The sequence below is a fragment of the Eptatretus burgeri genome, chromosome 4 (assembly GCF_056783735.1).
Source record: "Eptatretus burgeri isolate ZD-2024b chromosome 4, Ebu_testis_v1, whole genome shotgun sequence".
NCBI lineage: Eukaryota > Metazoa > Chordata > Myxini > Myxiniformes > Myxinidae > Eptatretus > Eptatretus burgeri.
Window position 1 is genome coordinate 60,130,232 of NC_140964.1, and position 12,861 is coordinate 60,143,092.

Sequence of the window (12,861 nt, forward strand, 5' to 3'; positions counted from 1 at the left end):
CCTCTTCCCATTCCATGCACCCTCACCCTCAACTCTCTGTCCTTCCCTCCCCATTTCTTCCTGTTCTTAACAACGTTACACAAATATACACAAGGAACTTTTGTGCATGAGAAGGCCATTCGGCCTATCATTCCTGCGTTGTTCCTATCCCCATTTGTTAAAAACAATGACAAAAGTAAATAAAGATGGAACGTTAAATTTACAATCTCTTCCTCCTTTCTCCCCTTATCCTTACTATAATTCATGTACTGGTGATTGTATGTTTTTTGTCATGCTACTCCTCCTGCAGTTCTGGGTCGACGACATCTAGACTTGCTTGCTACATAGCATCAGCATGACCCAAATTAATGTATAGGGGTGTTTTTATCTTTGCTGGTGGTCTTGGTGGGAGAGGGGATGGGGTTTGACGCAAATTCTCTATGTAAAGGTGCATCGGGTAGTGCCTCCTCAAGATGGAGAGGGTATTACAAGTCTCCACCATTTACAGTACAGTATTCCAGTCCCCATGTTTTCCAGTGTAGTGAGGTGTTTTGAATTATTAGCACCAGGTGTGTTTTTGCTTCATGCACATAACTTCGTGGGTTGTTTTTTTTTGCTGACACAGAGCTGTCAGTTGCCTATACACCACCCAAATAAAGTGATGTGTCAGAAGAACATGGTGCATGCCTGGAACAAGATCGCCCATAGGGCGGGTACTCTGCACGTCATTTTCATCAATACATCATATTTGAAAGCTTACCTCGTGAGCTATTTCATATTGTTACATTTCCAATAAGCAGTTGACTTTGTTGAGTAGAGAAACCACCTTCAGGACAAAACCAAGCAAAACTCACTTAACCATTGTCAGTCATGTCTCACAAGACTGGCTGTCATTGACTGGTTAAAACACAAGTTTCTCATTGGCTTAGATTAGTAAAAGGTCAGTAAAATTAGAAAATAGCTTTGAAAACTACACAGCATTTGTCAGAGTGGTAATCTGCATGGCCTCTTCATTGTAAGATTCCGCAGTGCCTTTTGAAAAAAGAAAGCCATTGTGTCATGGTCGCCTGGTAACATTTAAATCCCAGCCCTAAATCTCCAGCGGGGATGCATCAGCAGTCAAGCTACATCCCTTGAAATGATCAAAACCTGAAGCTTGGTGCTACGAATGAATGAATGAATCAATCAATCAATCAATATAACTATTGCTTGAGTTTTCATAATTTAGAAATTGTATTTAAAATCGAGAAAGTTTTGACCTTGTTTTTTTCACCATCTCATTGCAGATGAGAATATTGGTTTGGCCTGCCACAATGATCACATGGAAATCTCTATCCGTGGTGCTTATGTTGACCACCTGGGTTACACTGGATATAACATCCACCTAAATGACCAAGCTTGTGTCGGACAGCGTTTTGGTCGGAATGTCCGCATTCAAACAACTTTGAATAGCTGTGGCACTACCAGTGAGGTAAGCCCATGAGTCATTGCTGAAGGAGGAGAATCTAAACTTTCATAGCATCTCTTGCATATAACTTGCCAAATCTACTGATAAGGGAACCTTGAAATAAGGTAAGAAAGTTAATGTACAATGTACATTGTGTTACAAAAACAATTCAGTTTTACTCGGGTAAAACCAGGGTACATATTAAAGCTGATGACGATAAAAAGGTGTGCAAGTGTTTTTGATAAGTAATATTTGTTACACAAATTTATCTTTGTTTCTTCTTTTCTTGAACCAGAACAATGGCCATGAAGTGGTTCACAAGAATATTGTGTGGGCCAGAAAGGAGCACAAGATTATCCGCCTTCCCGTGCACTGTGTTACCGATGCACAAGGTGTAATGAATGCTGTCCTGGGTCTATTAACCGAGCATCAGTCTGCGAATATGATCGAGTCCATTCTGGGAGAGAACTAAGAATGGTAATCATCATCAATGCACTTCAGTTAGAAGAACAATTTTTTATTAACAAATGCAAGCTAAGCTTGAATTTCAAATTCTGGACTATGTTTGATCAGGATTGAAATCTGCACTTTGTATCATCTTTAAAATAAATAGAGGACAAATGGTCCTGTAGCTCAACTGGCTGGTCGCCAAAAAGTGGAGTGTTGGATGGATCAGGGTAAAATAAGAGCTGGATTTAGAATACACATTTTCGGTCAGGTAGTATTACCACGGTGTTCATTATATTGCAACTCCCGGCAGCTGTCCACGAGCCTTTGTTGGAGATAGTGCCCACTCATGGTAGGATGATGTTACTTCCTGTTGTCAAAATTAGCTCTTTCAAATTATCTCAAAATTAGTCAAAATAAGGTGCAGCTAACTCCAAGGTGTATATAATTCATATTTTTCAAGATATTACCCACTTTCTGTATTGTGTCGTCACTGGCGGCCATATTGTGTTTCGTGTCAGCTTATTTTAATAAAATATTTCCATAGGTAGCCTGTCACATTAAAAAAAAAAAATTTGAATTGATCGCTTATGTGGTTTCAGAGAAGATTAATTTTAAATATTTTCTACCTTTGACCCAGTATGGCTGCCTGACTACATGACCAATGGCATCATTGCTTTGAAATTATATTTCCTTAGTCTCGTTGATCACACATGTAAAGTTTCACATAAATCAGTTAAGCGGTTTCAGAGAACATTTTTTAAGGTTTTCCTATGATCCAATATGACTGCCATACCACGTGACTAATAACATCATCAGTAACAAACCATGATTCCCATGGAAAGTCGATCACAAATTTAAAGTTTTGCATTGATCATCCATCCATACATCCATTGAGACCATACTCTGTGCAGAGTGTTGGTGCTGCCTAAGCAGTCTCCTTGACTCGTTAATCATTTTCGGAGAAGGTTTTTAAAAGTTTTATTTTTTTTCTTTCTTTCTTTATAGACAATGTCAAGGCTCGTATGAGAGCTAACACACAGAACGTACAAGGGGAGCAGAAGACAAGAGGGGTGGGAGAGGAAAGGAAAAAAACAGTATGGAACAGAGACATGAGGAGATTTGTGGAAGGGGGAGGGGTGGAGTGGGGTGCGTGGGGTAAACAAGATGGGCACTACAGGGACTTTCAGCTCCTTATACGGCAAGGACTTTCAGGAAGGAAAGCAGGGAATTTGATGGTGGTGGGTTTGGGGTGGATTTGTCGGGGAAGAAAAGATTGTGGTTTTGGATGGAGGAAGATAAGAGATGGTGGTGAACATCTGTTTTGAAGATCTGGAGGGGAAAGTGGAATTGAAGAGAGTGTGGGAGTTTGTTCCATTGGTGGGAAAAAGAGGAATGAAAGAGTGAAGGATCATAAGTTTTCTTATGATCCAGTATAGCTGCCATACCACGTGATTGATGACATCATTGTTTACAAGCAATATTTCCCTTCGTTAGTTGATCACTCATTTAAAGTTTCGCATTAATTGGTTAAACAGTTTGAGAGAACAAGATTGTTAAATATTTTCATGTAATCCAAAATGCTGGTCAAGTGAAATTGAAATTCAAGTACTTTTGGGATCTTTAGACCTTATGATGACCTATGTGTGGAGGAAGAGGATGACATGAAGAAACTTATGTTCTACCACACCAACAATCATTTCAGCCGATCCCATTTTTTATCCAATTGACGAGTGATTATTCCTGACACAGCTACAGCCACACACGCTGCATTTATAATGGAGGTTTTCAGAAAGAGAACAAGGTGATACAGCTAGACAGCAGTTTCGGAGAAGTTGCAAGTATTGACAAATGGATGGACGAGAAACCATATGTGCTGTAGTCCTGCCTAAACACACATAAATGGCATTTACCCAGATTTTGTTTTTTTCAGTACCTTATCGTTGACTCAGTTAATTTTTTCCAAAACATCGTTGTTCAACTTCAAAATCATGGGTAATAACTTTTTTAATTTTGTGTAATAAATGACAGACTTGGGCGAGTTCATAGCCAGAATGGACCACAATAGAAGAATGACATATCATCAGTTTATTGAAGTGCCCTCGGGTCTATTATTGGCCAGGAACCATTGTGGATTCGTGTCTCTACTGCGCCCTGAGGGCAGTTTTCATTTTTGTAAGGATCGACTTTTGACATTCTTTACGAATGCCAGTAAAAGGTCCGTGTTCATGGAAACAAGCCCATCTAATGTTGGCGATGGATATCAGAAACTGTATTCGATGTCAAGCTCAGGATTCCATTTAAATTCCCAGCAAAAATTCTTGTTCCGCAAAGCCTGCAGTTATTGACATTGACATAAACCGTGACTCTGGTCAGGGCCTGCTTGTACTGTACATACATATAGCTCTATAGATATACATGCTGTATACATGTAACACGATCAGTTTGGTAATGAGTGAGACTAAGGGCTCATTTAAAGGATGAGCAAACAGCTCATATATATTTAGTTAACATTTTTTTTACAGTTATTGAAAGATTATAATCTACTAGAAGCACCCTCTCTATTTGGGAGCTGCCAGGGGGGGTATGTTATTATCCTTATTCAAACATGTAATTCACAATATCTCTCTAAAATACCTCTTGCTGCATAATTCAAAACACCTCCATGCACAAGAAAAAGTGGGGACAGGACTATTGTACTGTACTGTAAAGGGTGGTGAGGACTTGTACTGTGAAGCACAACAAACAAACACACAACCAAAACCATGCTGGTCCTGAATTATGGTAAGGATTATAAATTACAACCGTTACCCCCACCCTCTGAGCAGGAGTACCCATGTTGGCCCACTGAACCCACTCCCCACTTAGTGTCTGGGGAGTCAAAGAAAGGTAAAATTGTCAAGGATAGCACCGCAATCAATATAGTTATCTCTAGGATGAGCCATGAGGTGAGAAAGCGTGTGATAAAGACGCCCCATCGTAATCACCAATATTGTCATCACCGCTGTGAGAGATGAAATAACACAAAGTGAAGAAAGTATCTGATAAAGATGCCGTACTAGTCCGTTTGCCACCCGTATATGTTCTGTACTCAACCTTGTTGTCATGAGAAGTGTATTGTTTTTTGATCGTTTCGTAGTCAGATGGGTCTGTGGAGAAAATTTGGCTTGGTCACCGGAGCGGCAACCTCGGGGAACTCCGCTAATTTGCATAAATCCAAGATGGCCACCACGGATGGGGGTGGAATATAACTTTTCAACCAATTAACTTACAATCACGTGTGATACCTCTTTTCCGTATAATTTTGACCTGAGGAATCGATTTCTGAGGTCAATATTGTGATTCGGGGTCAAATTCAGGGTCAAAGGTCAAGTTCAAGGTCATTTTCGGCCAAAAATGACATAATATAATAACAATGAAATTTTCAGAGCGATGGTGGTCAAGCGTTTATTCATTAATGGCGATCACTCCCATTCATCATCAGAGCCGAATGCAAGATCAAGATGTTCAGTTTCCTCGTCATCTTCCACATCTGCTTCTCCTTCCTCTTCCATTTCATCTTGGTCTTCATCTCCTGTCTTGAACGGGTTGAAGCAGGCGTCACTACAAACACAAGCGCAGTACACAGTGCATGATATCTTTCGATGGTGACAGCTGCAACGTTCAGTGCCGCACGCCTTCACCGCCGCCTTACATCGCATCACACTGCATCCATGAGATCTTGGGGTCCTGGGGGCTGATCAGAGGTTGCTGGTACTGGGGTGTCATCTTTTATTTCCCACCCATACTTCATGATGTCAAGTTCAGGTGGAGCCTGCTGGCCAGCAGATTTTGCGAGTATGGTCTGCATCCCTGGTTTAGCACGGCCATACTCCAGCATACCTGCAGGATGAGGTTGCTGGAATTCATGTGAGAGGACATGGGTAGTGCGTCGAACATTGGGTGTGAATACCTGGAGATTGAAGTTGTCAAACCACGCGAAGATGACGCTGACGGTTCTACACAACCCCATGAACTGGTGGAGAACCTGTGCATTGTCACCTAGTAGACGAGCGGCCAATTTTCGGAATCTCCGGGCCTCATCGTACGAGGTCGTGAAGCCATGTTCATGAAGGGGTTTGAGAAGTTCGGAACTGCCGTGCCGGTGCAACAGTTTGACGGCCAGCCCTCATGTTGTCTGATTTCTGGTACCTGTAACGTGACTCTGAATTGACTGGCTCAGGCTCAGAGATTTCTTGGTCACTTTACCACCGGAGACCAGGTCCGAAACAAACTTCAACAAACTTGGGCTGGTCGCCTTGATTGTGTTGGCCTGTGTAAACTCTGATTGGTCGTAATTGGCACTGTTGTACTTGACCGACCGTGCCTCATGCTTGATCTGCCTCACCACGGAAGCAATGCTCCTCTCATCCGTATCGTCTACCTTAATTATCTTGAGACTTTTTGCAATGGACTCACGGAAACGAACAATGGTAGCACAGCCATCTAGCCGAACAACGATAACATCCTTACTCATGCAGTCAGTCAACTTGCTAAACATGTCACGTTGAGCGAGCTTGCCACCTAGATCCGAGTCCAGGGAATGCAGTTCAACACTATTCCATATTCTGGACCTGTCTCGGTTCATGTACTCAATGATTTCCTTCAGAGCATTTTGATCTGCACTACCAGTTGGCAAATCAGCATATGTGGGGACTTTCGTGAAACTGTTACAGCAGCGGACGTGGTACTTGCACTCAGCAGAAGGTAGATCAGAAACAAAAGTAAGGTGCAACTTGACCCTTCTCGCGATATTATCATTACGCTGCTCAGCAACATCAAGGAGCATATCTTTCATAGTTGAGAGTGGGTTGCATTCTGTGTCAAAACGTTCTTTGGTCATACACTCACAAACGCTGTCCCATCTTTCTGGGTGTCTGTCATCAATGGGTAAACATGCCTTGCTACAGAACATACAATCACGTTTGTACTCAAACACACCTTTGTCAGCTACCTGAGTATGAGACCTTTTCGTTGTCCTTACACCCTCATCTACAGCCTTTCTTTTCTGTGACTTTCTCACTCTCTCAATTTTCTCTTTTGATGTATAAGTACAGTAGCAACCTTTGTGGCAGGCTATGCTTGCTGCATCTCCACCAACATCAATAATGTTCTGTAGCTTAGCCTGCAGGTCCCCATCTCCATGGGATTTGACACACGAGATGAGCTTCTTGATCCCGATCTCAGTGAATTTCGTTTCTTCTCCACCTCCGTGGCACACCGGGAGAAGACACCTTGAGTCAGCCATCATACGTTTCTCTGAAAAGAAGAAGAGGTGAGATTAGAATCAATGGGATCGTTCATCAACTATCGAGTCGGAGTGATCTGCAGTTGATGCAGAGTTCAACAAGTTTTATACCCCGCAATAGTCCAAAAATGACATTGAACTTGACCTTTGACTCTGAATTTGATCCTGAACCACACAACTGACCTCAGAAATCGATTCCTCACCTCAAAATTATCCGGAAAAAATGTATCACCTGTGATTGTAGGTTGATTGGTTGAAAAGTTATTTTCCACCTCCGTCCGTGATGACCATCATGGATTTATGCAAATTATCGGAGTTCCCCAAGGTTGCCACTCCGGCAACCAAGCTAAATTCTTTCTATAGACCCATGCGAGTACGAAACCATCAAAAAACAATACACTTCTCGCAACAACAAGGTACTCAACCTGGCAACTGGACTATACCACAATCACCAATATTGTATTTACTGCTGTGAGAGGTGAGAAAACACAAGATGAGGAAAGCATTTGTTAAAGACACCATACCATAATCTATACTATGAGACAGACATTTATCTGTATGTCTGTGTCCCCATTTTTCCCAGAGATGACCAAATGGATCTTCGTCAAACTTTCCGAGATTTATTTTTCAAATAAAAAAAGTTGGATTTTGTTGTTTTTTTAACCGCTCAATAGTGCTTTAAGCCTTCGTAGCTTGTGGAAGGTAATATTAAATGATCCCTGACCCCATTCCTTAAAGGGTGTGGGGAAGAGTTTTAGGCCCCAACAAAAAAATAGAAGGAAAACTTAAAATTTGATTTCTTTAAAATGCCAACAGTCAACGGGCAACGCCGGGTACTCATGCGAGTTATCAATATTGTAGTCACCTCAGTGCTGCAAGCAATTGACTTGTGAAGAGAAAATGGGCACATCAGATTGGTCTGTGCTGTGACCAATTGACGAGTGATTATTCCTGACATAGCTACAGCGACACACGCTGCATTTATAACAGAGGTTTTCAGAAAGAGAACAAGGTGATGCAGCAAGTCATCTCCATGAAGTGATGTCACTGAAGTATCAGAAGATGCCACAAACACTGATGGAGGGGTGAACAAGACATATCCAAGTATTTGGAATGAAAAACAATCTTTCCACTTCAAGAAAGCAAACCCATGTCTTAGAACGAGAGTGGTGAGTATTTGGGTTGTGACACCTGTTCTGAAGTGAAATCACAAGGGCTCAATGTCTTCAAAGAAAAGGGAATATCCTTATCCCCAGAATGGACATCAGCTGCAGTGACATACAGTAAGGCTGGAGATCATTAATATCACATATCAGGTTTGCAGAGCAAAATCTACAAATACAGCATATACAAGTGTCATTTACATGCAGAAGTTTTTTTTAGATCTGACAAGCCAATGGAAGAAAAGCTGAAGAAACAGGTTGAAGCTGATGTTGAGAAAACTTCTGTATTTTGCAAAGCATACATACCTACCAAGATGAATATCAGCCATACTCCGACAACAATGATCTGATTCCCTTTCGACAACAAAATGGTCTTGACATGGGAATCACTTTACACTCCACATACACTGCAACTAACATCATTCACCACACTGCAAAAGAGATGAGAAATAAAACTGTCCAAAACAATAGTTACAAACCCAGCAAAATTCAGTGTATTAACAGATGAAACAATCAGACTTTGTAAAAAAATCAGCTATGGTAGTCTAACTGAGTTCCATCATGAACAATATTCCAACAGTGCTTTTCTGAGACTGAATTGAGCTGAGAGTGCTAGTTAGCAAAAATCATCACAAACAGTTTGCTGAGCTACCTGCACAAGTTGGGACTGGGGGAAGACTTTATATCAGATAACTTCCTTGTCTTCACATGTGATGGGGCAAGTGTAATGTTGGGAAAGAAATCTGGAGTTGCAGCCTCGGCTTCAGCAGATGTACCTGGACATTATTGTTTGGCACTGCCTCAACCACAGACTGGTGCTGGCAGTAGGAGATGTTGTAAAAGAAGTGAATGGTATCAACAATATTACATTATTTCTGGACAGTCTCTACTTACTTTACAGCCAGTCAAAAACAATCATTTTGAATTAGCAGAAAAACACAAGCATTGGAAGTCATCTCCAAAAGATTGGAAGGGTGCTTGATGTTCCCTGAGCTGCAAGTAGCTTTCGTATCATTAAAGCAGTTTGCAACTCCAACAGAGCCCTCTACAGCCACTTCTCGACTGCATCACAGGATGCAACTGGAGAGGTTAAGGAAATGTCAGAATACAAGGGACAAATTATTCAGCAAAGATTGGAAGAGTTCTGATGTGACCTTGGTCTCATGTATGATGTGATGGAAGTGATATCAACTCTATCTCTGCAACTTCAAGATCAAAATACAGCAACATAAATTAATTTTTCAAAATATTATAAGTATTCTTAATTAAGAAGAAAAATATAATGCAAATTATATGTACTGTCAGACTCCGCTATTCGTGAACCCTGCGTATTTGCGGTTTCTAAAATGGGATCTGCGTCGACATTCATGGCCCTGTGCTTCGCATATTTGCGGTTTTGTCATGTCTTTGTAGTTTTACGCTAGTGTATTTGCAGTTTTTTGTGGGGGTTTTTTGCATGCGTATTTACGGTTTTTCTCGGGACTTTTGATTTTTCCTCATGAATCACGAACTGCCAGAAACCTATCCCCCATTTTTCCATTGAACCAATGCCCCACTATTCGCAGATTCACTATTCACGGCATTTTCCAGGAATGTACCCCCTGCGAATAACGAGGTCTAGCGATATTGAAAAATATATGGCAAAATTTATGTGTCAAGCTATTGTGAGTATCTTGTTAATATAACATTTTAAACACCTTTCTATTTGTAGCTTTAGACTGTCATTATCAACACATTATTCAAAAAGAAATGTTAACTGCCTCCTCAGGCCCCCCTAACAAACGGATGCCAACGTTGTCAGACGGAATGAAAACCCGTCATTCTTGTTACAAAAACAGCTAAAATTGATGAAAACGCGGCCAAAATTGAAACCAACACAGTAATTACGGTCGCAATAGCAAATATAACCAAAACCAACACGTTTATTCTACACGCAAGAACAGTCGTGATGGACACAAGAACGGACAATCCCGAAATAGAACCGTGGGGAATGGAAGCAACATCGGTTATTTCCATCGCGAAACGGTGGAGACCGAAGCGAAAGCGATTCATTCCGGTTACCATAACGTGGAAAATATGGCGGCTTGAAAAGTTCTTGAAGTTATGGTAAGTTAACTTTAACGTAGTCTGTCTTGAATATATCATGGCTGTTAATGAAAATCCCTTTGTGGTACGGGATATTATACAAGCAGCGATAAATGCGCCCTCTTGACTTAATGTGTGGCTGACATTTCATGAAATTCGTGCCCCGTGCTGCAGCGATCAGTGACGATTGATCGTTTATATTTGCAAGAGGTAAAATTTGATCGTAATAATAAATTGCAAATTCCAATAAAATAACAAAGTTAATATGAAGTAAAAACTGTAAAAAGATCCCATACACGATCCCCTATGTTGAACTGGGCCTACACAACTAGCGATCCTTCACTCAGGGGCTCGAAATACAGGCAAACCAGACATGATCATCACAACAAAATTCGGTTTAATAAATAGTTAAAACTACATCAGGTACTACCCACTATATATTATCTATATTACATTTATGTTCGAGGCACAAGCACAAAAAATTTACATACCGTAACAGGTCGTTCTACTGCATCCGCCATCTTGTTCGCACTACAGAAACCGGAATGAACCGCTTTTGTTTCGCTCTCGGACGTTTCGCGACGGAAATAACCGTTCATGCTTCCGTTCCCCACCAATCTATTTCGGGATTGTCCGTTCTTGTTTCCGTCACGACCGTTCTTGTGTGAAGAATAAACATGTTGGTTTCCATTATATCTGCTATTGCGACCATAATTACTGTGTTGGTTTCAATTTCGGCCGCTTTTTCATCAATTTTAGCTGTTTTTGGAACAAGAATGACGGGTTTTCATTCTGTCTGACAACGTTGGCGTCCGTTTGTTAGGGGGGCCTGCTCTTATAACCTTAATATCCTTACTGACATTGTACAGTTCGCACTTCAACAGCTATGTCTTGATCATCTGAACTCCTATTTCCTGATATACTGACCTTTACAAAAGTAACAAATTACATGATTAGATGTGGTTTTATAGAAACAATATATATTTAATCCCATTTATATTTCTTTCACAGGAAACTGGAACCTTGATCAAGAATTCTGGGAATAAACAGTTTTGGTGTTTTCATTACTTCAATGAAATTATTTTTTGCTTGATTGGTATAATATAATGCTTCTATTGGTGCAATTTGCTTATCTTGGGAATGATTCAAAATATCCAATTCCATCATTGCTTTCAACAATATGATGATTTATTGTCAATAATCCAGTAAGAATGTGGTTCCATTAACAAATAAAAATATAATGGTTTGATTGAAGCCTTTTATTCGTGAATTATTTCCTCAAATTGTCTTTGACTTGCTCTCTTGTGAAAAATATTAAAAACATGAAGTCCTCTTTTATTGTCATTGAGTTAGAAAGCAATCTGAACACTGTATGATTTAAAAGTGTGTGTGTGTGTGTGTGTGTGTGTGTGTGTGTGTGTGTGTGTGTGTGTGTGTGTGTGTGTTTTGACGTGCATGTGTGCATGCATGCATGTATGTGGCTGTGTTGAAGCACATTGTTACGTGGACAGCTCCCACTCAAAAGGGCGTTTTCTTTGTCTAGGCAGATACTGACCTTGCTTGACATATCACACCACAAATTAACTGATCAGTCAACGAATTATGTGAATCGACACCCGAGGGGCTGATGTCATTCGCACTCTGTGAGTATTCTAACATGCTGGTATCAAACTCAGAATTATCACCACCTTAATCCTCCAATGATGGCAATCAAACCCAAATCATCAACATGGCAAAAAGGCATGGTCACAAGGCACATCAAATTCCTTTTCAGAAATAAATATTGTATTACAGGCACAAAGATGAGGAGCGAAATCCCGGACACAAAAATACACAGTAAACGCAATACTTAAACAAGAAAAAGAGCAATCAGAGATTACAGACCATTACCAGGACTGTTTTTGTGTGGCATTTGTGTACTGGTGTGTCATGTAATTAATTGGACATAATTAGAACTGCCACTTTATAACTGCTGGCAGTGATGACCGGCTACCAAGACGTCCCACTTTGATGCAACAGCGCTTTGATCGGACACCCGACCCTGACCCATGACGTTATTTTTATTATTATTCATTATTCAATTGAATTTAGAATGGGATTAAAATAAATTCAATTCAAATCAAATGGAAGACTAAATGGGTACAGTCCTGCATTGGAGTAATCAGAAGTTACCAAAACAAGCATAAAGCCAAGATTAAGTCATCAGGAGGAACCTGGATAGGATTCGCATTTCAGTTGCTCCTCTGCCATCAAACCCATCCAGGCACAGCCAAGTGAGCCTTATTTAAAAAAAAACAACAAAAAAAAAAAACAACAAATGAACCCATATCAAAAAAGTAAAATAATTATGGATGCCAGACAATGTGTCCGATCAAGTTTAAATTTAACACATATATTCCCCATCACTCCGAGATCATAAATTTGAAGTTTCACGTCGACTGATGAAGTGGTTC

The 12,861-nt window shown here is 40.5% G+C and overlaps 1 protein-coding gene across 1 annotated transcript in view; it reads left to right on the forward strand.

Moving 5' to 3' along the window:
- LOC147028152 (scavenger receptor cysteine-rich domain-containing protein DMBT1-like) overlaps positions 1 to 11,741 on the forward strand; it is a 122,112-nt gene extending 110,371 nt beyond the window's left edge. Inside the window, 3 exon segments of the mRNA XM_085878293.1 lie at positions 1,266 to 1,450; positions 1,722 to 1,903; positions 11,420 to 11,741. Coding sequence (XP_085734419.1) covers positions 1,266 to 1,450; positions 1,722 to 1,898 — 362 coding nt within the window. The 3' untranslated portion in view covers positions 1,899 to 1,903; positions 11,420 to 11,741.
- The last annotated feature ends 1,120 nt before the right edge of the window (positions 11,742 to 12,861 follow it).